This window comes from Euprymna scolopes, chromosome 2 (genome assembly GCF_053919585.1).
Source record: "Euprymna scolopes isolate OS-2025 chromosome 2, ASM5391958v1, whole genome shotgun sequence".
Classification (NCBI taxonomy): Eukaryota; Metazoa; Mollusca; class Cephalopoda; order Sepiida; family Sepiolidae; genus Euprymna; species Euprymna scolopes.
In genome coordinates this window covers 73,227,079-73,249,709 of record NC_136483.1, presented here as the reverse complement: position 1 = coordinate 73,249,709, position 22,631 = coordinate 73,227,079, and the positions used below count along the sequence as shown (strand labels likewise).

Here is a 22,631-nt window from a genome sequence, read left to right as displayed (position 1 = left end):
TATTAAATTACATTCTAAGATGTGACCTTTTAAGTGCATTTTTTGTATCTCCCTTGGTTCACAGAGTATATTTATCAAGTGGTTTTTAAGTTTTTGTTTTGTTTTGTTTTTCATGAACTCTGTGGCCCCTATGATTATGGGAATAATTGAAATCTTCTGTAGGTTTCAGTTTGTTTGTATGTCATAGGTTTCAGTTTGTTTGTATGTCATAGGTTTCATTTTGTTTGTATGTCATAGGTTTCAGTTTGTTTGTATGTCATAGGTTTCAGTTTGTTTGTATGTCATAGGTTTCATTTTGTTTGTATGTCATAGGTTTCAGTTTGTTTGTATGTCATAGGTTTCAGTTTGTTTGTATGTCATAGGTTTCAGTTTGTTTGTATGTCATAGGTTTCAGTTTGTTTGTATGTCATAGGTTTCAGTTTCTTATGTCGTAAAACCTTGGTATTTAGTTCTCTTCTTCGTGTTAACTCTGTTTATCATGGCATCATTACGGAGACTGAGTTTAACCAGGGTTGCTAGTTTTTTCCTCTTGCCTCGTATCATAATATCAGGTTAAACAGCTGTGTTTTGTAAATGTGTAGCTGTACGGATTGTATAGTCATGGCGGATGATGTATGACATATTTCCAACAATTTGTTATTCATCATAAAAAATGTGCACATTCAAGCAGCAGCAGCAGCATCTTTTAATTCAAATAAGTTTGCTTTAACAAAAAAATAAAATTGCAACTTTTGTTTTGTCTATTCTTTTTATTTAATTTTTTTTTATTATTCTTCTCTCTTTTAACATCAAAACTTTTTTATAATGTTTCACCAACGGTGATTATTAAAAGAATAACTAAACAACCACTTACAAAAATATAAAACAATGTTTATTAACAAAAAAAAAAAACATGGAAATGTGTATTTACATAAAATAGTAATACCAGATGTCTAAGTACTAATAAATGGCCTCTTCAAATAATACCATAAATGAGTATGGTAACTGGTGATTCCAATATTTTTCCTGATTCCAATATGATTACCGATTCTATTCTAAATTCCTGATTCTGCTACAATTACCGATTCCAATTCTTTTTAAATTTCTAAATATAGATTTTTTTTTTTTTTTTTTTGATGGGGGGGGGGGGCATGTAATATGTGCATATAGTTTTGCTACCGTAAAGTACACTTACAGTATTAGATTTTAGTTGTAGTTTAAAATCAATAAATATTTATCATTAATACAATTCATAAATATTAAGTTTTAAACGAAAAACAATAAAAGAATCGTCTTTGGTATCAGAAAATAGGCATAACTTTTTCTGATACCAATTCTGATACCTCAAAGAAGTTCTGATTTTTTTTCGATTTCCAATGCTGATTCCAATTAATCTTCTTAACACTAATATTAACCCTAAAAAACTTATACTTATTTTGTTTTTTTGTGTTCAGCATTTTTTTTTTATTCTATAGGTCTTATATGTTCACAAAGAAATTAACTTTTATTACACCAAAAGTTAATTTCTTAAATGAAAATCACTGCCACCCATACATAAATTTGACTTCAAAATCTTTTTTTAATATCCTTCTGTCGTATTTTAAAGCGAACAATATGGCCATATAAACAAATGTCTTTTTCTATAATTTGTGTGCTACTTTATTTTAAATTTACAATACTCTGACACTATTCAGTGACTTTCTGAAATAATAAATAAGGGTTGTGTTCTTAGTATTAGTGAAAGAACGTCTTTATCTAGAGTTTGCCCTTTAATAAAAAAAAAAATGATAGCTTTAGAGCCCTTCTGGTAATAAAGAGGATCCTCAAATTTCATTGACAATTTTTATATGAACACACAGGCAAGAATTAAGACTGATTCGTTTTTTAATAATCAAAACAAAGACCAAATAAACTGTCTTGAGGCATGTCGACAAAGACATTACAGGAATAATTTAAGTTTGGTTATAGTCAAGATTGCCTGCTCTTTTTTTATTTCTGGATTCTGTCGCCCATTTGGCTGGATAATTAGACATGGTCAAGCGACAAGAAAGGCATTCTTAACATGAGGAAGGAGGCGGGGGGGGGGGGTCACGTTATCTGAGAAGAAGATAATAATTAATCAGAAGAACCATATCTTGCCTGTCACCATCGTCCCTTCTGCAGAACAGAAACCAGAAGTTAAAAAGAGCCTAAATCTAAATGCAGATTCCATCAACAAAGCTTCTTTCCTAGAACTGTCTGCCTGTGGAACACTGTTCAGCTGGCCTGCTTCTCAATTGAATACAGCATGGTAGCCTTCAAACAGGTTCTAGTTGAGCCATCCCCATAAATAATCAAATTCTACACAATTTACACCATTAACAATTACTAAACTACCATCTTACATTCATTAATTCTTAGCCTTGAGTGGCCTTCTGGCCTTGATAAGTGGCGCCTCTCCCCAAGGGTGGGGGGGGCAACAAATCTTGACAATATCTGTAGGTTTTGCTTTTGTGCTTAGCACATATACCCTTTTACCTTCATTAGCAATGACTTGTGCATTTTATCTGTATGGGAACAATGTATTTAATGTCATCATCATCATCATCATTATCATCATCATGCAGTCCGTTAGTCTTGATGATGATTAGTCAGGGCCTCAGTGCTTTATCCTTTGGTGTTGGCGTAGTCCTCTTTCTGTGTGAAACGTCCGGTCACATACACCGCATATGTGGGTGCTGGGGTTGTGTCATCGATAGTGTCTCAGCTCTAAGGCTTTTCCAATCTTTCTCTCTATTTCTTCTTCCCCTTTGTGGAGACTGTTCCGCCAATTACTCCTTTCTTTGGCTTGTTCCTCCCAACTCTCAACATTGATGTTCATCGCCTCCAGGTGCCGCTTTGTTACATCTTTGTAGTGAAGCTTCTGACATCTTACCTTGCGGGTTCCATTTTCCAGTTCCTCGAAGAAGATCATCTTTGGGATTTGTCTTCCATTCTGACAATGTACCTAATCCATTGTAGTTGCATAGTAGCAAGGGTAGCTTCCCCGCTGTCTAGGTTTGCTCTCCTGAGAACTTCCACATTTGAAACGTAGTCACTCCATTTAATCTTCATGATCCTTCTCAGGTGTCTCTATAATCTATGTATACATGCTTTATTTCTATACTAGCCGGGTGTTTGGAAGTGTGTGTTGAGCAAAAAAAAAAAATTGTAGTAGGCAGACAGGCTTGAACCCGTGATGTGAAGGCGGAAAAGAAAGTGGAGGTGTGTATAAGGGTGTTGGTTGAACAAAAAAAAGGAAAATTGCGAGCGCAAAAAAAACAAGTGGTAGTTCGCAGGCAGGCTCGAACTCATACCATGAAGGAGGAAAAGAAAGTGGAAAAAAACGTGATGTGTTTGCTGTTGTGCCCATCGCCAAACCTGAAGTGACGTAGGTTTAAATTAAGCTAGACAATCAAAAAGAGGCAATGACTTTCGAAAATATAGGCGAAAAAAGTGACTCCTCCCTGTAGAAAAGTGCCCAGTTGAGGGTGAAGGAATTAATGTTTTTGGCCAATTTTTCGATATTTGTCGTCTGAAGGGTCGAGCTTCAAAATGATACTGATCTCATGAAAATCTCTCGCCTCTGTTAAAAGTTTTTGCGAGAAGTACATACATACATACATACATACACACATACATACATACATACATGCAAACAGACGGGAGATTTATATTATAGATTATTTTTATAGTTTAAGACAAACTATTAATAAATGTCTTTGTTAACCACAGTTTTTTATATTGTCTTTTATCACATGCATTCTTTACAAATAATACATGGATTCAGTAATTTATAGACATAGTAGCCAAGAGAAAAATGGCTGCTGAGTTCAAGTTTTATGTAAAACTAAAAGAAATCCTTACTTCACAGATATAAATTATAAAGATAATTTTTCATAAGAAAAGTTTGCTTCACTCAAAAAAAAAATTTTTTTTTTTGTATTGAATGACAAAATCCAATTGAATGACAAAATCCATTTTATATTTCCATCTCCAACCATTAATTGACTGAATAATAGTTCAATGTACATGGTAAATTATTTTTCACACCTCCAAGAATTAGCTATTAACCGATGCTTGGCAATTCATTGAATAATTTGGAAATTGCCACACAGCTTCCTGACAAATTGAAATATTGTTATTTCTTCAGTCCGCATGAAATCATTGTCATAAATATCATTTACAAGACTTGTTAGACACATTCTAGGAACTCAGTGGCCATTTTTCGTTCTAGGCTGCTGTGTCTGTACATTATTCACAGAATCCTTAGCAGCATTCAATATGCTTAAAGGATTCGCTTGAATTCTCTGCAACACCTTCACATTCTTCAGTTTTATAGTTTGTTTTTTTTTTTTGTTTTGTTTTTGTTTCAGATTCAGGAACTAAATGAAAGAAAATCTGAATTAGACAAAAAAATTGTGATTCTCACTGAAGAACGAGATTCTTATGCGTGCAGTTTGGAAGAATCTCATGATCGGATATTGATGCTTGAAAAGCAAAAGTTTGATCAAGAACAACAAGTAAGTATTAAATCTTTGTACCTAAATCGAAACACTTATCTCTTATTCATTGTTCAAATATGCTTTTTAGTTAATTAACTAAATATCTAATAATAAATTCAAATTCTAAAGTTGTTTTTAATTTTTTTGTGGGAATGGAGAATAAAGTTCTTATTTAGGATCATCTTGTAGTCTTCTTATGATATATAAAGAGTAGTTGTCTGTTTGTATATAAAAGTCTGAAACAACACAAGATACACCCACAAAGCTGGTATATTCTTTTTTCAGCATTGCCCTGGACAGAATATTTACATATTTAGTTTGCAACGTTCATTCTTTTAGGAGTCAACAGAAACAAAATAATTTAGAGGAGAAGAGGGGATAATTTAGAGTGATTGTTTTTCTATCAACCTTTCGTGGAAAATGGTACTTTTTACCTTGACATTTGAAAATATATTTTTTTAATGTATATAAATATGAGAGACAGAAGTGAGGAGGATAGAGAGGTAAAGAAAGAGATAGAGAGAGAAAAGTTTTAAAAGAATGTTGTTACTAACACTTTTTAATCCTTCTAATTTATTGTCTCTGCCCACAGATTGTCATGCTAGTCCATTACATAAAGGAAAGTCACCTTTCCCATCTGTTTGTATGGTTAAAACTACCAACGATGCACTTAGAAAACTAACAATTTAAGCTTGATTGAACCTCAGTCAAAGAGCTGCCATGAAAATAGAGTAGAAAAAGGCTAATAACGTATCTTCTGTGAGAAAGAGGCGATAGGATAGAGAAGCGGGTATCATCCACTTAAAAAGGATGCTGTGAACAGCATCTCCCCTGTTATGAGCTAGATTTCTCATTCAAATTTGAGAATACTCCGAATAATTCTGCTCATGTCACATAAGTTGTTTATATTATTTGAGCTTTTTTTCATGTCGTAATTTTTAACCAAAAATTTATAATCTTATATTTGTTTGAACAAGTAGGACAATAGAAAGTGGATCTACTTTACTTACTTGCTTGTAACTCACTTCCCTTATTTTGTCCTTTAGTCTTTGCATTCCATGAACCATGTTTCTGAAAAAGGGGGAATAATTGTTTTCTGTGCTAAAATCTATCCATATAATATTTATTGACTTCATGCTTTGTCTTGAGCAATCTCCATTAAAAAAAAAATAGAAGCCATTAACAATGCAATTTAAGTAATGATTTTTATTCAAATTTTTGGGAAAAATCCTTTTTCAGAAATAGAGAACTAGCTATATTATACTAGCAGAGTGACCTAACGTTGCCCAGGATTGAATGATGATCAATGAATGTTTCATACTCCCATATTTTTATTGTCATCAAAATCAGTGAAATCGCCCTTTTTTTCAATCAAATTGATTGATTGTCTGCTCTAGTTGGGGACCCATCCTGGTGCACCTGAAGGAAGCTCCCATGCCTCTCGCAGTGATTTAGTTCACAATACATTGTAGTCTACATTGCACTGTATAGAACCTACTATTAATTTTATAAAATTATTTTTTATATATAATGGCTTCAATTAAAGTTTAAAATGCAAATATTAAGTATCATATTTCAGTTGTACTCTATACAGAAACAACAATCATTTCAAATGTGGCCCTGCCATATCAAAGAACCTACTGTTGATTTTATATACCTGGCCTTACTGCTTGTGCAGTGATGATGGCTTGAATTTAAGTTTAAAATGAAAAGTTCAAGTATGATTGTGAAATTGAGTTTTACAAAGAAACAATCATTTTGAACATGTTCCTGGCATATCAAAGAACCTACTGTTGATTTCATGTTGAGCCTTTCAGCTTGTCTGGTAATAAAGCTTCTTTTTTTTTTTTTTTTTTAATTACATTTTCACCCCAAACAAGGCACATTGCCACTTTGGTGTAGGGGGCTACTATCAGGGGAAACAACTACTGGGGTACTATGTAGGGATTTTGGCCGCAAGATGTCGGTTCACGTTGCACTTGAACTTCTGCATGCCAGTACAGTTGGGGAAGCAGTGACCTGGAATGGAATTCCAAAGTCTAGCGGTTCTGGGGAAGAAACTACTGGAGTAGAAAGATCTTTTACATCTAGGGATCTCTATAGTGTGGGGGTGGGATTTTGCAGCTTGTCGGGTTTGTCGAGGGTGTTCACGTCGTGGGGGCACAAGTGCTTGCAGTTCATCAGAGCATTCACCACTAAAATACTTGTAGAACAGGCAGAGGGATGCAATGTTTCGTCGATGGGACAGAGGCTGAAGCTTTGATGCCAGTTTAGGGCCTATCAGATTTGCGACTCTCTTTTGAACCTTGTCAAGGAGCGAGAGACTAGTAGCCGATGCACCAGCCCAAATATGACAGCAATACTCCATACATGGGCGAATGGTTGCCTTATAGAGGTACAGGATACTTTCGGGTGTTAGTAGTTTTCTAGCACGGTAGAGAGAGCCCACCCTCCTTGCAATGCCCTCGATGTAATTGTTCCAACTCATGTTTCCTGTGAACGTTAGGCAAAGGAGCTTGAAAGACGTACTCTCAGATAAAGAGTCGTTGGCCATTGCTATAGGTGGTAGAGAAGGTTTCTTGTAATTATTGAATGAAACTAGTTCAGTCTTGGCGGCATTGAACGTGACCATCCATTTTTGTCCCCATTCCACTACTGATTGGAGGTCATCCTCTAGTGTTTCTGCCATTTCTTTAGATATATGTTCATTTGTTTTCCTGTCGTGCCTGTTATAGAGTGTGGTGTCATCAACATATATACCCATCTCAGAGGCAATTTTGTCGGGGAGGTCATTTATGAATATCAGGAACAGTAGAGGTCCAAGGATAGACCCCTGGGGCACTCCCGCATTTATATCATATTGTTTAGATGTACGACCGTCAAGGACAACCTGGATTTTTCTCTTATCTAAGAAGGATTTAATTATGTTAAGTATTCTACCAGTGATACCGTATGATCTAATCTTCCTGAGGAGACCCTCATGCCATACCCTGTCAAAAGCCTTAGATATATCTAGAGCTACCACTCTGCCCTCTCCCGCTTTGTCCAGTGAATGGTATATATGTTCAGAGATTACAGTTAAGATGTCTGCTGTGGAACGAGCTTGTCTTAATCCATATTGTTGGTCAGTCAGAAGTTTAGCATCTGTAAGGTGATGGACTAGAGCATAGTTAATTAAGGTCTCAAATATTTTGGCAAAAAGTGGGAGGAGGCTAATAGGGCGATAATTTATTGGGTCAGTTCTTTCGCCAGAATTCTTGAATACTGGTACCACAGAAGCAGTTTTCCAACAGCCCGGAAAGCAAGATTCATTAAGGCATTTGTTGTAGAGTTTGGAGAGAACTGGAGCTACTTCGGCTGAGCACTTTTTTAATAGCACAGCTGGGATGAGATCGGGTCCACATGCTTTTGAAGTGTCAAGGTTTTTTATGATAGCATGCACCTGAGCAGGGGTGATTGTCAGGTCGTCTACCGTGGCGTCTGTCCACATAGGAAATTCAGGTAGGGAGTGGTTGGAAGGGTCCAGTGTGGAGTTTGAGGCAAACCGACTGACAAGCATGTTAGCCTTTTCGGTTGCTGAGCAAACAACCTCGTGATTGTTGATTAGTGGGGGAATTGTTGATTGCCCATTATTTACTACACTGTTGTAGATTTTCCAGAAGTCACGAGTTCCTAGTTTTTGTGCTTCAATGCGTTTTTTAGTGGTTTCCGTAAATTCTCTCTTAGCTGTCGCTATTTCTTTCTTAACGTTACTTCTAGCTTCTATGTACTTCTGTCTGTTTGAACTGGACTTATGTCGGTTAAATCTGTGGTATGCATGCTGCCTTTGAGCAATGGCAGTTGTGCAAGTCGAAGTAAACCATTGGGGAGAGTGGGGCTTGCTATAGAATTTCCGCATGGGAACATGCGCTTCGATTGCAGTTTTGAACCATTCAGTGGTCTCATTTGCACACTGTTCAGCAGGAAGAGAAAAAATATTTCCCCATGGGGCATCTCTGATAAGATCTCTGATGGCTTCCCAGTCAGCCTTTTTATAATATCTCGTTGTTTTGAGCACTGGCTCTTCAGTTTTAGCTGTAGAGTTTAGGGCAATTTCAACCATTATCACTGCATGATTAGCGTTCCCAAGTGAGCTGTCAGCTTTTGTTATACAATCATCAGGAACTGTGGTCAAAAACATCTAAAATTGATGCATGTTGTTCTTCCTGGTCAGGGAAACCGGTTGGAAAAGTAACTTGTAATGTTAAGCTGTGTACTTTGGTCAAAATCGCCTGTTCCTTCTATCATCAGATTATTTCGATTATCAATACTTATCAAAGACATTCCAATAAAAAAAAAAAACTATCTAAGAACACTGCCAGGCACATAAAGAACTTTTGTGTGAAAATTTCATAAAAATCAGCCCAGCCATTTTCAAATCGATAGAAGACAAACTCCCCCCCCACACACACACAAACCTTTAATATAACAGTAGCTAGATAGATAGATAGATAGATAGATAGATTTATTTTATTCTGTCTAAATTTTGTATGAACCTTTGTTATGATAAGGTGCATCAAACTAAGTATTATGGTATTCGTTCAATACACAGTTAGGGATTAATATGGATTAGTATCTAATCCAAAAATTAGCACAAATTTTACCATATTCAACCATCAGTTTGGCATAAAGAACTCCCAAGTTAACAGGCTATAACTTGTTCCTCTTTTTTATGGATCAAAAAGTCTGCTGCTTAATATATCTCTCATTTCGGATAAAAAAACGTAATGTGACTAAAGTTGCATTGTTAACAGTTTCTAATGTTTAAATTTCAAATATGAAAACAATGCTTCTTAAAAGAACAGCTTCTTTATTTTTACAACTTCTTACGTTTTTGAACATTTAATAATAGAATTTGGTTTTATTATTAATAGATTCGAAGCCAAGGTCGAGAAATTTATGAATTACAAGAAGTAAACCATCAACTGCAAGTCCAGATTGAAAATTTATCTCAGCGTTCGTCCTACAGCAGTACAGAACCGCCCAGCCAGACCCTCTTCAATGAATTATCAAGTGCTTCTGTGGACAGTGACAAAGACACATCTGCTGGGGCCACGCAGGTAATGTTTCTTTTTTCCGTTTCCTTTTTATATTGGCATTTCTTTTTAACAAGCAGCTTGACTATACAACATTTGTACCAATATTATTCTTTTCGGCATTGCAACTGCTGCAATTTTCTTAAAGTAGAAAATTGATGAAAAATCAGGATTTTCAATTTAGTGGGCATACCAAACCTGAATTATTCTAATGACATTACAGCCTTTTTAATAAGCAGCTCAACTATATAAGATTTTTCACCGATGCATATCAGCTATTCTTTTTTTCTTTTTTTTTTTTTTTTGCATTGCTCTTGAAGTCAAAAATAAATTTTCGATTGCTGGACACATAATATCAAATCTGAGTTATTTTGCTAACACTGTAACTATTAGTGACTCCAGCAAGGATGATGAGTATTTCTTTGTCAAAAGGTCAAAAGCAGTCAAATTAGATTTGAAAATAAATTGTTTAAAGACCAAATGCATGATTGCAGACTAAACGAACATAACTCTGAAAAAGATAAAGACATTCAACAAGTGATTTATACTACAAATGGTCAAAGGTGAAGCATTACAATACCACATGTATATTGAATGGGTAGATTTCAACGAAAATAGGCTAGTTCTCACTTCAAACCATATTGAATGAAAGATGAGATTAACAATAAATGTGTATTACAAGTAGTATTTTATAGTCTTGAGTGTGTCAAATAGATAGAAAAAATGACAGTATTTTGAAATTCTATGTGCATTTTGTGATCCCATATCGAAGGAATGATGAAAGGATGAAGAGAAAAGATGTGTAAGCATGTGAAGACCGCATGCTTATCAGGTTGCATATTTGCAATGCATGCAAATCGCTATAAAATTACTCCCACCTAAGAGTATCCTATGTCTCTACAAAGCCACCATTTACCCATGCTTGGAGTATTGTTGCCACATCTAGGCTGGTGCATCTATCACTAATCTCTCACTCCTAGACAACAGAGTCTAAAAGAGAGTTTCCAACCTAATAGGTCCTGCGCTATCAACCAAACTCCAACCCCTGTCTCATCACTGAAATGTTGTATCACTGGTATTACAGGTATTTTAATGGAATATGCTCCAACGAACTCCAAGCTCTTGTACCTTCTCGTCAAAAATACTCTCGACTAACCAAACAAGGAACAAAATCCCACCTCTATCCATAAATGTCAGAAAGATTTCTACTTTAATACTTATTTTCCTTGAACTGTTAGATTTTGGAATTCCCTCCCAGTTTCCTGCTTCCCTGATTGTAGTGACATGCAGAAGTTCAAGTGTAATGTGAATAGACATCTCACTGCTCAACTCCATACATAGTGTCTCTGTAGATTTGATTCCAAATAGTATCCCCTTATGTCCAAGTGACACTGTGTCTTGTTTGGTAAACTGATTTAACTGAGAGTAGAGGGTCAACCAAAAAAATGGGAAATACATCTAACTTGGAGTTTGACCATCCAGAATTTGATTTCTCTGCCTAGAGAAGTTTAGCTAATCCAAACAGTGTTTCATGCTGAGGGATGACTACTCATTAGGGTAATATCCATCCAGATGTGGAACACCTTGAACCAATAAGATGGCCTGATAAAGTATGTTTGCTGGACTTCCAGATCAATCAGTCGTCTAAATAAAGTGATGAGAAACAAAGTCTTTGAGGCAGGTAATACAAAATAGATTGTGTTCTGATGTATGCAAAGAAAATGTTTGGTGATAATGTATCTCGTTAATGAGGATTCCTGTTAACAACAATTTATTAATGGGTACATTGCAAATTCAAAATAAATATAAAAATAAAAATAAATATAAAATAAATATAATATAAAAGTAAATATAATATAAAAGTAAATATAATATAAAAGTAAATATAATATAAAAGTAAATATAATATAAAAGTAAATGTAATATAAAAGTAAATGTAATATAAATATAAATATAAAAATAAATACAAATATAATATAAATATAAAAATAAATACAAATATAATATAAATATAAATATAAATACAAATTAAATATAGATATAAAAATAAATATAAAATAAATATAAATTTAAAAATAAATAAAAAATAAATATAAAAATAAAAGTAAATATAAAATAAAATAAATATAAAAATAAATATAAATATAAATATAAAAATACCCTAAAATCAATTAGGTATGAAAATATATAAATGGTAAACATTTTATAGAACCCATTATATCAGAGCTCATAATCATATCGTATGAATATGAAGACTCTATTGTTGGCATCGGTTTCCCTGTTATTTTTCTAGTCAGAATTATTTCTAGAAAGACATCGGAGATTACAGGAGGGATCACCTGAAGGTTGCCAACATCCTAAGTGGAAGTGATTTTTGTGGAACGAACTGGATTTGAACTTGAGACATCCAGGTTGTCAGTTCATGTTGTTAACCACTAGACCACCATCACTTTCCATATTAGAGATAGGATTTATTAATCAGCTATTATTCCCTCTAATGATTGCATATTTAGTTATACAGGAAACAAAATCATATTTCGAAATTTATTGTCAGTTAAGTTTTGTGATACAATTGGAAGCACAGGGTGTAGCAGGTGCTAGTGTGATTGCAAGAGATAGAAATGGACAGAATAACTTCAGGGAATTTCTGTCATTACTAGCCAGCAAACTGTCATCACTGTTGACCAAGAGTCAGTTTATCAGGAATGTGTGTGTAGTTCGAAGATGTATGGAAGTGAAACTGACCAGTGAGGGTTGAGGATATGTAAATGATATGATAGATACAAACGAAATTAGGAATATATCTTGACAGTATAGAAAGAGGTGTGTGCAGAACAGAAGACTTACAGGGTCAAGTTGAAAGAATGGATGAGAGTGCTTGGGTTAGTAGCTGTAGAACAGTTGAGGTAGCATGGTCAGTTTACAGGGGACAAAAGAAAACATGGAAAGAAGAGATAAGAAAGAATATGAGAGAAATTGGGATAAACAGAAACCTGGACAGAGATATGCTAGTTTCAAAGTCAATTTCGAAAAATCGTCCAACACCATTAAAAAGAATTACAATACCTACCTGAACTTTAAACTATGTGAATGGGGGAAAAAAAAGAATCTATAAGTGTAGAAAGAATGTTTCTGCATAAGAAAAGAGCAGATTATAATAATGATAATAATATAATAATAATGATAATAATAATAATAATAATAATAATAATATTTGGTTTAACATTTGTTTCAGATGCTGGCATGTGAAACAAATGTTAAACCAAATATTATTATTATTATTATTATTATTATTATTATTATTATTATTATTAAAGATAAATAATAAAGATCTAGTCAGAGGTAGGTTCGTTTGGAAGTCAATCTCTAAAAGCTATCCAACATATGCCAACATATAAAACAGCTGTTAGACGAAAGAAGAAGAAAGAAGGATAACTGGTTAGTTTAAAATCAATTTATAAAAGCCGACCAACTCATGCTAGCATGTAAAACAGATGTTAAACTAATTATTATTATTATTATTATTATTATTGTGGTGGTGGTCGAGTGTAAAGTTCTGGTCAGAAATAGATTATTTTAGACGTCAATTATGAAAAGCTGTCCAACACATGCCTGCATACAAAATAACAATAAACTGAAGATAATGATGATTTTCTATAGATTTTCTGATTTTTTTATTTTACCAGAGAATGAATTACAATTCATTACCAAATTTATTCCACAAATTTATTTTATGTTGCACACTTTATGCAAATATTGTACTCTGAAATTTGTAAGCCATTACTTTAGTATTAAATCACATTGCAAATTATTTTGCTATTATAAATTTTTATTTTATTATGGAAGAATATTACAAATTATTTTAGTATTATAAAAAATATTTGGATATTAAACGATTGTGACCTTTTGATATCGTTATATTTATTAAGCAAATAGCTGATAATTTCTCTTATTTTGAAATTTATGTCAAAGTCGTTATTCATTAGAATCACTAAGTTGCTGTAAATATTTCTCATTGTCAAGTCATTAATGCCAACTTTGTTCCTTTCTGAAGAATGATTGGTACCGTGAGTCTGTCACTCATGGAATGATCTTCTGTTGTACAAAGTTTGCAACATGCAAGAAGTTTATCTGCTCTTTTCCAATGCAGAAACATTTTTTTTCTACACTTGTAGATTCTTTTTATTTTCCATTAAAGTTCAGGTTTTAGGGATTATAATTCTTTTTAATAGTGTTTTTTTTACCAAAATTTTAATGGCCTCATAGAAGTTGTCATAAATATCTTTTAATGGTGTTTTTTTTTACCAAAATTTTAATGGCCTAATAGTTGTTATCATAAATATCTTGTTGAGTAATTGTTGCAAACTTTGTGTACTAACTCTTTCTGGTGAATGCTTGGTAAGTTCAGGAAAGTGGTTGACAAGTTTAAAACCTGGGAAATTTTCGTTAAAAAAATCCAAATCATACAATATTCTTAGTTCAACCCTCATTTCAGATAAAAATTGTTTAACATTTTTTAAATTGGGATCATACTTAGGGAATGCATATAATAATTGGTTGAAAATTTCATTGGAGATAAAATATAGGTCCAGGAATTCTTGAATCAACAAGGTTATTGCTACTTCATAATTACTATCTTCCAAAGTAAGATTATAAATTAGGTGTTTAACATGATCCATTAAATAGCTCTTTAAATGAGACGATTTAGTTTTTTCTGAGCTCTTACAAAGCAGATGCAGTTATGGAATTGTGATAGCAAGTTTTTAAATTCAAATTTGCCTTTATTATTTCCACTAAACTTGAGTGCGTGCAAGCGATACAAACATCTGATTGTTATAATTTATATGATTGGACTCTTCAGCAACATCATTTATAATGGATTCATTTGACAGAGACAATAAAGTCTCCATCTGCTATCATAGACGTTGGAGTGGTAAACTGCATCTTGACCTTCATTTTGTAAATAACTGTTAGTTTTGAGATTCATTTCAGCTTTATCACAAAATTTATTCACTTTTTAATATTTTTTTAACTTTTGAAAGACTATAATTAATTTTTTTTTTTGTTTTTTTTGTTTCTTTATGAAAAAGATTCTGTTAGGTTTTCTTTGGCTTACAGAATATTTAAAACAGAATATTCTTCTTTTTAGGTGATCCCTATGCTTACATCTTTTCCTTTTGTAAATTTTGAAAAGTTTTATTTTTTATCAATTAGCCACAACAGGCAAAGAAACCCAAAAATTATTTTCTTTTAAAACTGTAATGTTATTTTTTTTTTTTAATCAAAAAAATCACGACATGCAAGAAATATGTGTATTTTCTTTTTGTTTTTCCAAAAATTACAGCCAATAAAAAATACAAGAATTTCTCTTTTTTTTTTTTCTTTTTTTTTAAGCCCACGTGTTATTTCTTCCAATTTTTATTTCTTATCAGGTGGGCATGTAAATTCAGCAATGAAAGTAGTGGCTTAAGCAGGTTCATTTTTCAATCTTTTTTTCTTGATTTTACTCTTTACACTCTTCCAATATATAAGGAAAATTTTAGTATAAGGACTGATAGAAGCTTTTTTTTTTAAATTATTTTACAACCTAGTCTCCCATCTGTGTACAAGCTTCCATAGCATAAAAATCTTTGGACTATCTCAGCAAGTCACTCACAACACTTTTGACTTTATTGTCACTTTCAAACTTTGTGACCCTCATGAACACTTTCAAGGGACCAAACAGTTGAAAATCAGGCTGAGTGAGGTCACTACTGATTCTATCACTTCAGGAAATCTCACTTCTCTAGCCCTACCAAGCTTGTCTTCATCCTCAACACTACTCCGTCCTTCTTTAAACAATTTAGCTCATTGTAGACATTCTTTTTGGTTGAAGCATGTGACACTGTACACAGTTGACATTCTCTTATGAATTTCAACTGGTTTGCACCCTTCAGCAACCGAAAACTTGATAACAGACCACTGTTCAATCCTGGAGCATGCTTCTTGGTCAGCCATCTTTATTAATCACCAAAACTCTCAAAGTTTTTCTTGAATCTGCAAAAGAAATAAAATCCATGTGAAAAAAAGTAAAACAAAAAAAAAAAAGTAAACTTAAATCTTATACCAAAAGTTCTTATACCAAAAAAATCACCTCATATTCTAACAACAAAGAGCATTCAAAATTAAGCCAAAAATCATAGGGTTTTTTTTCTTTCAAATTTTCCAAGCAACAAGATGATTTTAACATGATCAGCATCATCATATCGTATGAATCCAAGATTCTATTGTTGGCATTGATTTCCCAAATGTTTTTGTAGCCAGATTTTTTCTAAAAAGCCACCAGGTACTTATGGAAGGAACCATGAAAGTGATTTTTGTAAAACGAACTGGATTCGAGCATGGAACACCCAGGTCATTAGTTTATGTCATTAACCACTTGACTACCATCACTTTCCATTTTAAAGTGATGAAGTTTATATATTAAAAAAATTGTGAAATATTTAAGACACATTCTTTTTTGTTTTCTTTAAAAGACACTCAACAAGAATATTTTAATGTGTTTCTTTAACCGGGTAAAGTATTTAAGATAAGTGTTTTTCCTTTGTTTTTTTTTTCTTCCTCAAGTGACATGTAACAAAAATTTCCTTTTAAATGGTGAAGCATATATATGATATTATGAAATTATAAATTACATTTATATTCATCAAATTGATACAAAAAGGTGTCGAATTCAATTATAAAATACAAGCTCAGTATTTAGCATGAAATAAAGCTTATGAATATACTAGCAGGGAGACCCAATGCTGCCAGGGATTAAATGAGGATCAACGAATGTCCCACACTTTCAATACTTTTATTGTCATCGCAATTGGTGAAATTGTCCATTTTCTAATCAAATCAATTGATTACCTGCTCTAGTCGTGGACCCACCATGGTGCACCAGGAAGAAACTTTCCATGCCTCCTCACAGTGACTTAGTTCACAATACATTGTAACCTACATTGCACTGTAGAGAACCTACTGTTGATTTTATAAAATTATTTTTATATAATGGCTTGAATTAAAGTTTAAAATACAAAAGTATCATGATTCAATTGTGCTCTAAACAGAAACATTCATCTCAAACGAGCATCTGTCTTATTAAAGAAACTACAATTACTTTTATATGTCGGGCCCTTCTGCTTCTGTGATGATAAAACTTCTCAAATGCACTTGTGATTTTAGGCTGTTTAAAGGTGTTAACTTTGGTCCAAATAGGATTGTTCGTTTTTAAATTGGATTTTTTGATTATTGATTTTCGTATTTATCAGAGGCATTCCAACACAAAACCTATCTAACAACTCTCAGATATAAAGTATATTTGCGTGAAATTAAAAACAAAAATTGATTTGGTTGTTTTGGAGTCTTTAGGAGAAGAAACTCTCACACACACACACATACAAAATCCATTTCATATATAAGTAGATTGTTATATTATCTGTAGTGACAATGGCAACAATAATCAACAAATATTTGATATTAAAAAAAAATTTTCTCTTCAGATTTATATTTTTTGGTGTTTGTTTGACATTTTTAATTGCATCCTGGATGTTTTCTTTTGTCCTTTTAAACATGTTTCCAAAACTATTATTACATCATCTTTTAAGGTGAATTATGAATGAGTTTGTCAATCTGTTGTTTGGATCTTATTCCTTGCCGTTGACGAACCTCAGTTTTCTGTTTAATTTTTTGATCTGGGATTCTGATGAGTAGGACCTATATATTTTATGCTGAACTACTTCGATGTTCTGTTTAATATACAATTTTTTTTTTCTAAACAATTTTAAATTTGATAGCTTGCTTTTAAGTATAAATTAGTATAAAATTATATAATTCTTGAAATATATATATATATATATATATATATATATATATATATATATATATATATAGGGTGTCCACAAAGTCTGGCTGCATAATCTACAGGGTGTCAACAAAGTTTGACTACATAATTCAGCCAGATTTTGTGGACACCCTGTATATATCTTCTTGGGTTAGAAGACGTAGAACAATTGAGGAAATAGGTAAAGGTCAAAGAAAAAAATGTGAGAATCTGACAGAAAGAGAGATAAATAAAGACCTGGCCAAAATAGGTTAGTTTGAAAGTCAATTTCTAAAAGCCATTCAACACATGCCAGTATGTCAAGAGGCTTCCTTTAGTCTTGACAGACTATGGATACCCACTGTAAGGGTGCCTGCGCGTGAAATTTTTGTGGCAAGAGTTGTGCAATTTCCAACCACACCTCTCCTGAGTTGACATTGTTGAATACCAGTGGCAAGTGGAGGTTCAGGACGACTGGAAACAATGCCGAGATAAGCGGAAAGCACATACAGCAACTAGAATTCTCAAATGGTCACCCATCTGGTACTAACCAGGCTCAATGTTGCTTAACTTCAGTGATCTGATGAGAAGTGGTGTGTCAACATGATTATACCATATGTCAAACAGTTAAACAGATGATTATGTAGTATTAGCAATAGTAATGTCACAGATTATATATATATATATATATATAATTTAAAGTTTTTATATTTAAATTTCATTCAGAGGTATATCTAGCATATTGAGGAATTTTATTTGACTGGGATTGTTTTATATAAAAAAAATTACTTCCCAAAAGTATTTTGTAAGACTTGAAACTACAAGATTCATTAATCTGTGAGCTAATTCATTTCATTATCCTGATATATATATATATATATATATATATATATATATATATATATATATATATATAATTGTGTAGTGTTTGAAGGAAAGAACCCCAGCAAAGTTCTCGATTATAAAGAAAAAATTCAATTATAAGAGCATATTTATTTTTAAAATTTTACAGAAGATAAGAAAAACATTGGTACCGTCAGTTTCAAATCCGATAATAGGTAATCAGTTTATGGTCGAAAAATATTGAATACTCTTCAGATTCTATTTTTATTTGTTCTTCCCGAAAAAATTAGGATTTTTCCAGAAAGAACAGATATAAATAAAAGCTGAAGAGAATCAAATATTTTTTCGACCATAAACTTGCCCTCTTCTAATGTTTTTCTGACCTTCTGTAAAATTTTAAAATATATTAGTTTCAACATCCGGTAATTTTAACTTCCTAATTAAATACTTTGTTTCTCTCTTCAAACCAGCCACTTCAAATCTATGGTTGCAATAATATGGGAATTTTTATCCCCAAAATAAAGTTAAGCTCTTGCACAAGAAAAAAGAACTATACCTGAAGATAGGTGCACAAAGTGTAATTAGAGCAACAGTATCTTTTGAAAATAAATAACAACAACTGTGTATATGGATTAAACAATTTTATTTAGGCAAATAATAAAAAATACTATGCAAGCAGTAAAAGATAGTGAACTATTTCGATTTTCTGTTTAATATACAATTTTTTTCTAAACAATTGTAAATTTGGTATCTATATACAAAATGATTGTTTGCAAATATGTGCATAAGAGTGCACATTTTGACTCCAATAGTTGCGAGCTCTTTCAGTCATAAAAGGAATGTTTTGTGTGAGACAACTGTCTAGAACTTGTCATAATCCAGTCAACCATTAACCAATTTTAACCGTAGTAGTGAAAATGGTTGATTGAATGTCAGTTTTGTGTTTGCTTTTTTAGTGTAATAACATTTTAAATTAAGCCCATTTGAAGGTTGCTGTTTTATTTTGCTTGTGTTTTTATAAAAATCGATATGTTTACAATTTTTAATTTAAAGCATTCAAATCAATTTTAATAAGGATTAATTTTTTCAAGAAATTTAATGATACCATTGAAATTTTCCTTCTATTCTATCTGGATCACTAGGAGAAATTATTGGTTATGACTATAAAATAGCTGAAAAAATGCCGTGTTTTTAAAAATAGATTTTCTTTGTTTCATAAAATAAAATAAAATAAATAGTTATAGTCAACTAAAGTCTTCCTGTATTTTCCATATGACTGAAACTGGAACAGGTGATGAATCAAAATAGTCCCTTTTTTTTTTTGCTTTTTTCTTACATCTACATCTTCTCTGTGCATGTATTCTCTTTTTTTTATGTTTTATCGAAAACACCTTTTTCTGATCTTTTTTTATGAAGAATTATTAAAAACAGTTTTTGCAATTATTTTTTTATTAAGAATTTTTTAAAACACTTTTTGTCAATTTTTTTTTAATACAATTTTTATGATGTTTGATTTATACAAACCTCATAAAATAACTTAAAAAGTGTAAATAAAGACTAATTTTGTGATTTTTATAATTTCATAAACAAAAAACACTTTCATTTTTCTAATTTTTTTTATTAAAAGTGCAAATAAAGACTAATTTTGTTATTTTTATTTGCATAGTTTTAAAAAATGTGCTTTTTATATTTTATCTCAATAAATCGCTTCAAAATACAATTATTGAATAACAAAATAAGTGAAGGGACTATTTTGAGTCGTCACCAGTTCCAGTAACAGTTATGCGGAAAATACAGGAAGACTTAAGCTGACTACAACCATTTATTTTATTTTACGAAATGAAGAAAATCTATTTTTAAAAACGAAATTTGTTTCTTTACATTCTAATATATTACTATAACCAAATAAATTACATCTCAGTGAAGAATGTATTTAAAAAAATTTGGCTAAATAATTAAATAGTTCTTTTTAAGATTTAAAATAATTTAAACTCATTTTGATTGGTTAAATCAATTTGCCAAGAAACCATTTTTGTTTTGTTTTTTAATTTTTTGTTTTTTTGGTTTTGTTTTGTAACACCACTACACTAGTATTTTTTTTATTACCTTACATATTACAAATGTTATTTTAATGTGTTTTTGTTTTGTTTTTCAAAAATTGTAAACCTGATGATATTTGAAAATATTTTTTTCTATAAAAACCTAATGATCCATAATATATCTTCACATGGGCAACACCAAGTGAATGCCAGTAATATGAATGTAAATTCCAATAAATAAAGAACAAAAGTTTAGCATTACTTTTGAAAAATGTAACTTTTTTTATTGGATAAACCAGTGAAAAACAAATAGTTATTGTTTTTTTTTATATTTTTTATTTAGTAGTTTTTAAGATTATTATTATATAAAATTATTGTATTTGTAATCAATTTTTTTTTTTCCAAAATGATTGGATTTAGCATTAAATAATCCGAAAAGAGTTGATATGCCATAAGACAAAACAATCAAACCAATCTTTTATTTTATTTTTTTTATGTGTCATATAATGTGTAAATATATTGTCCTGGTGCTACACTGACTTCCTGACTAGAAATGCTAAAACATTGCTGTTATTGTTTTTTCCCCCCTTTTCCTTTGCAAAATTCAATCATGTTCTGCAAAATCTAAAACTAAAAACAACAATTTTCCTCTATAAAACAACCAAACCAAAGACCATGAATAAATAATCAAAGACGTAAAAAAACTTGAAGCATAAGAACTTTGTTTTTTTTCCCCAAATGACTGGATTTGGCATTAAATAATCCGAAAAGGGTTGATATGCCATAAAACAAAACAAACCAAATAGTGTTCTGATTTTTCTTATTCTAATTTTTTTGTGTTGAGTTTTTTGTTTTTTTTAATGCTAAAAACTTCTTGTAATGTTGGATTTTTATTATTTTAAGTATTGTTTCGACTAATTGTTTCTTTTTCTTGTATTTACTATAATGTATAGAAAAATAAATTCTGTAAATTTCTACAATTCTAAGATGAATCAACATTCCTGGAATTGTTCAGAATATCAGCGTCATTTTGAAATGAGTCACTATCATTGCAATCAGTTGTTGGTAATCTTGCAGTATAGTTAACAGTGGAAGTGTAAGAACTGATTGTAAGATTTATTACAGCCAGAAGAGAATGTGAGAAAAACTTTAATATAGACATTAAGAATGGATTTATGCTGTTGTTTTTATCAAATATTAATAAATGGGAGATCATTTTGAGTTACAATCCATTTAATATTATGCATGTAACTTGAAAAAAAAATATGCTTGAAATGTGTAAGCATTATGGTGAATAAGTGGAATCACACGACATCAGGTCAAATTCAGTCACCATCTTGTTTTGATTTTGCTTATTCATATAATATTGGCACATTTCAGGTATATTTTTTTTTGCAAGTGACATGTGTAGTACTAAATGGATTTTAACTTAAAATAATTCCTCGTCTATTAATATTTCATAAATATAACTGCATAAAACCATTTTTAATGCCTATATAGATTTTTTTCTTTGCATTCTGCTCTGGCTACAATTTTAACACTTACCAGATTTCTTATCTTTGAATTTGTTATCATAAACTTGATTTACCGAAACGCAAAGAAAAACAAAAATGGCATTGAGAGGGAGGATGGTCGCCTTACTTCAGACCATTTTAGGCTCAAAAAATAATGCTAGTTGTCATTTTCTTTTTACTAAATCCGGGGTGGCTTGCGACTCAGACTTAGGGTTAGTCGGGCAAGTCATTTTTTTTTCACTATATATTTTAAATGAATAAAGCACCTCAGTAATAGAGGGGGAGGCAGCCAATTTGATTCTTATGTAAACAAAAAAAAGTTTTGCCCAAAATCTAGTTTTGAAATTAACGTTGGTCAGTATAAAATTAAATTTTAATGCAATTGTTTCAAATTGTATTTTTTCTTTTTTTTATTTCTTGACTGTTAACTATACTGCGTGATTACCCAGTTGTCTACTAATGTTATTCTTAATCATTTGTTCAGCTGATCCATCTTTACAAAGCTTTCTCAGTTTTTTTTGTAAACCATCTTTTCAACATTTTGCTTCTATTGAAGCGGTTGGCTCCCAAAATAGCTACCAAATTTTATTGACTAGTTTTGCCTGATTTTCCAAGTAGTGACAAAAATTAATTCACCTTATAAAACAGATAAAACTAATTGATAAAAATTGGCATTTTGGGAGTCAATCGCTTTAATATCACAAATATCTTTCCATATATTAACAATGGAAATTTCCTGATGAAAAACAAAAGAACTTCATTAAAAAAAACTTTTTTTTTTAGCCACAAATTTCATAAACATTTTACACCTATTA

The 22,631-nt window shown here is 31.6% G+C and overlaps 2 protein-coding genes across 3 annotated transcripts in view; one reads left to right on the top strand and one right to left on the bottom strand.

The window, feature by feature from the left end:
* LOC145292343 (BICD family-like cargo adapter 1) overlaps positions 1–22,631 on the top strand; it is a 371,843-nt gene that overhangs the window by 265,972 nt on the left and 83,240 nt on the right. For both annotated transcript variants that reach the window (XM_080138677.1, XM_080138682.1), the window contains exons 4-5: positions 4,374–4,520; positions 9,416–9,601. In XM_080138677.1, the coding sequence (XP_079994803.1) occupies positions 4,374–4,520; positions 9,416–9,601 (333 nt within the window). The remainder of the gene's footprint in view (positions 1–4,373; positions 4,521–9,415; positions 9,602–22,631) is intronic.
* The window catches only part of LOC145292378 (DNA oxidative demethylase ALKBH2-like), a 130,885-nt gene continuing 123,732 nt past the window's right edge, over positions 15,479–22,631 (bottom strand). The window contains exon 5 of the mRNA XM_080138709.1: positions 15,479–15,613. Coding sequence (XP_079994835.1) covers positions 15,596–15,613 — 18 coding nt within the window. The 3' untranslated portion in view covers positions 15,479–15,595. The remainder of the gene's footprint in view (positions 15,614–22,631) is intronic.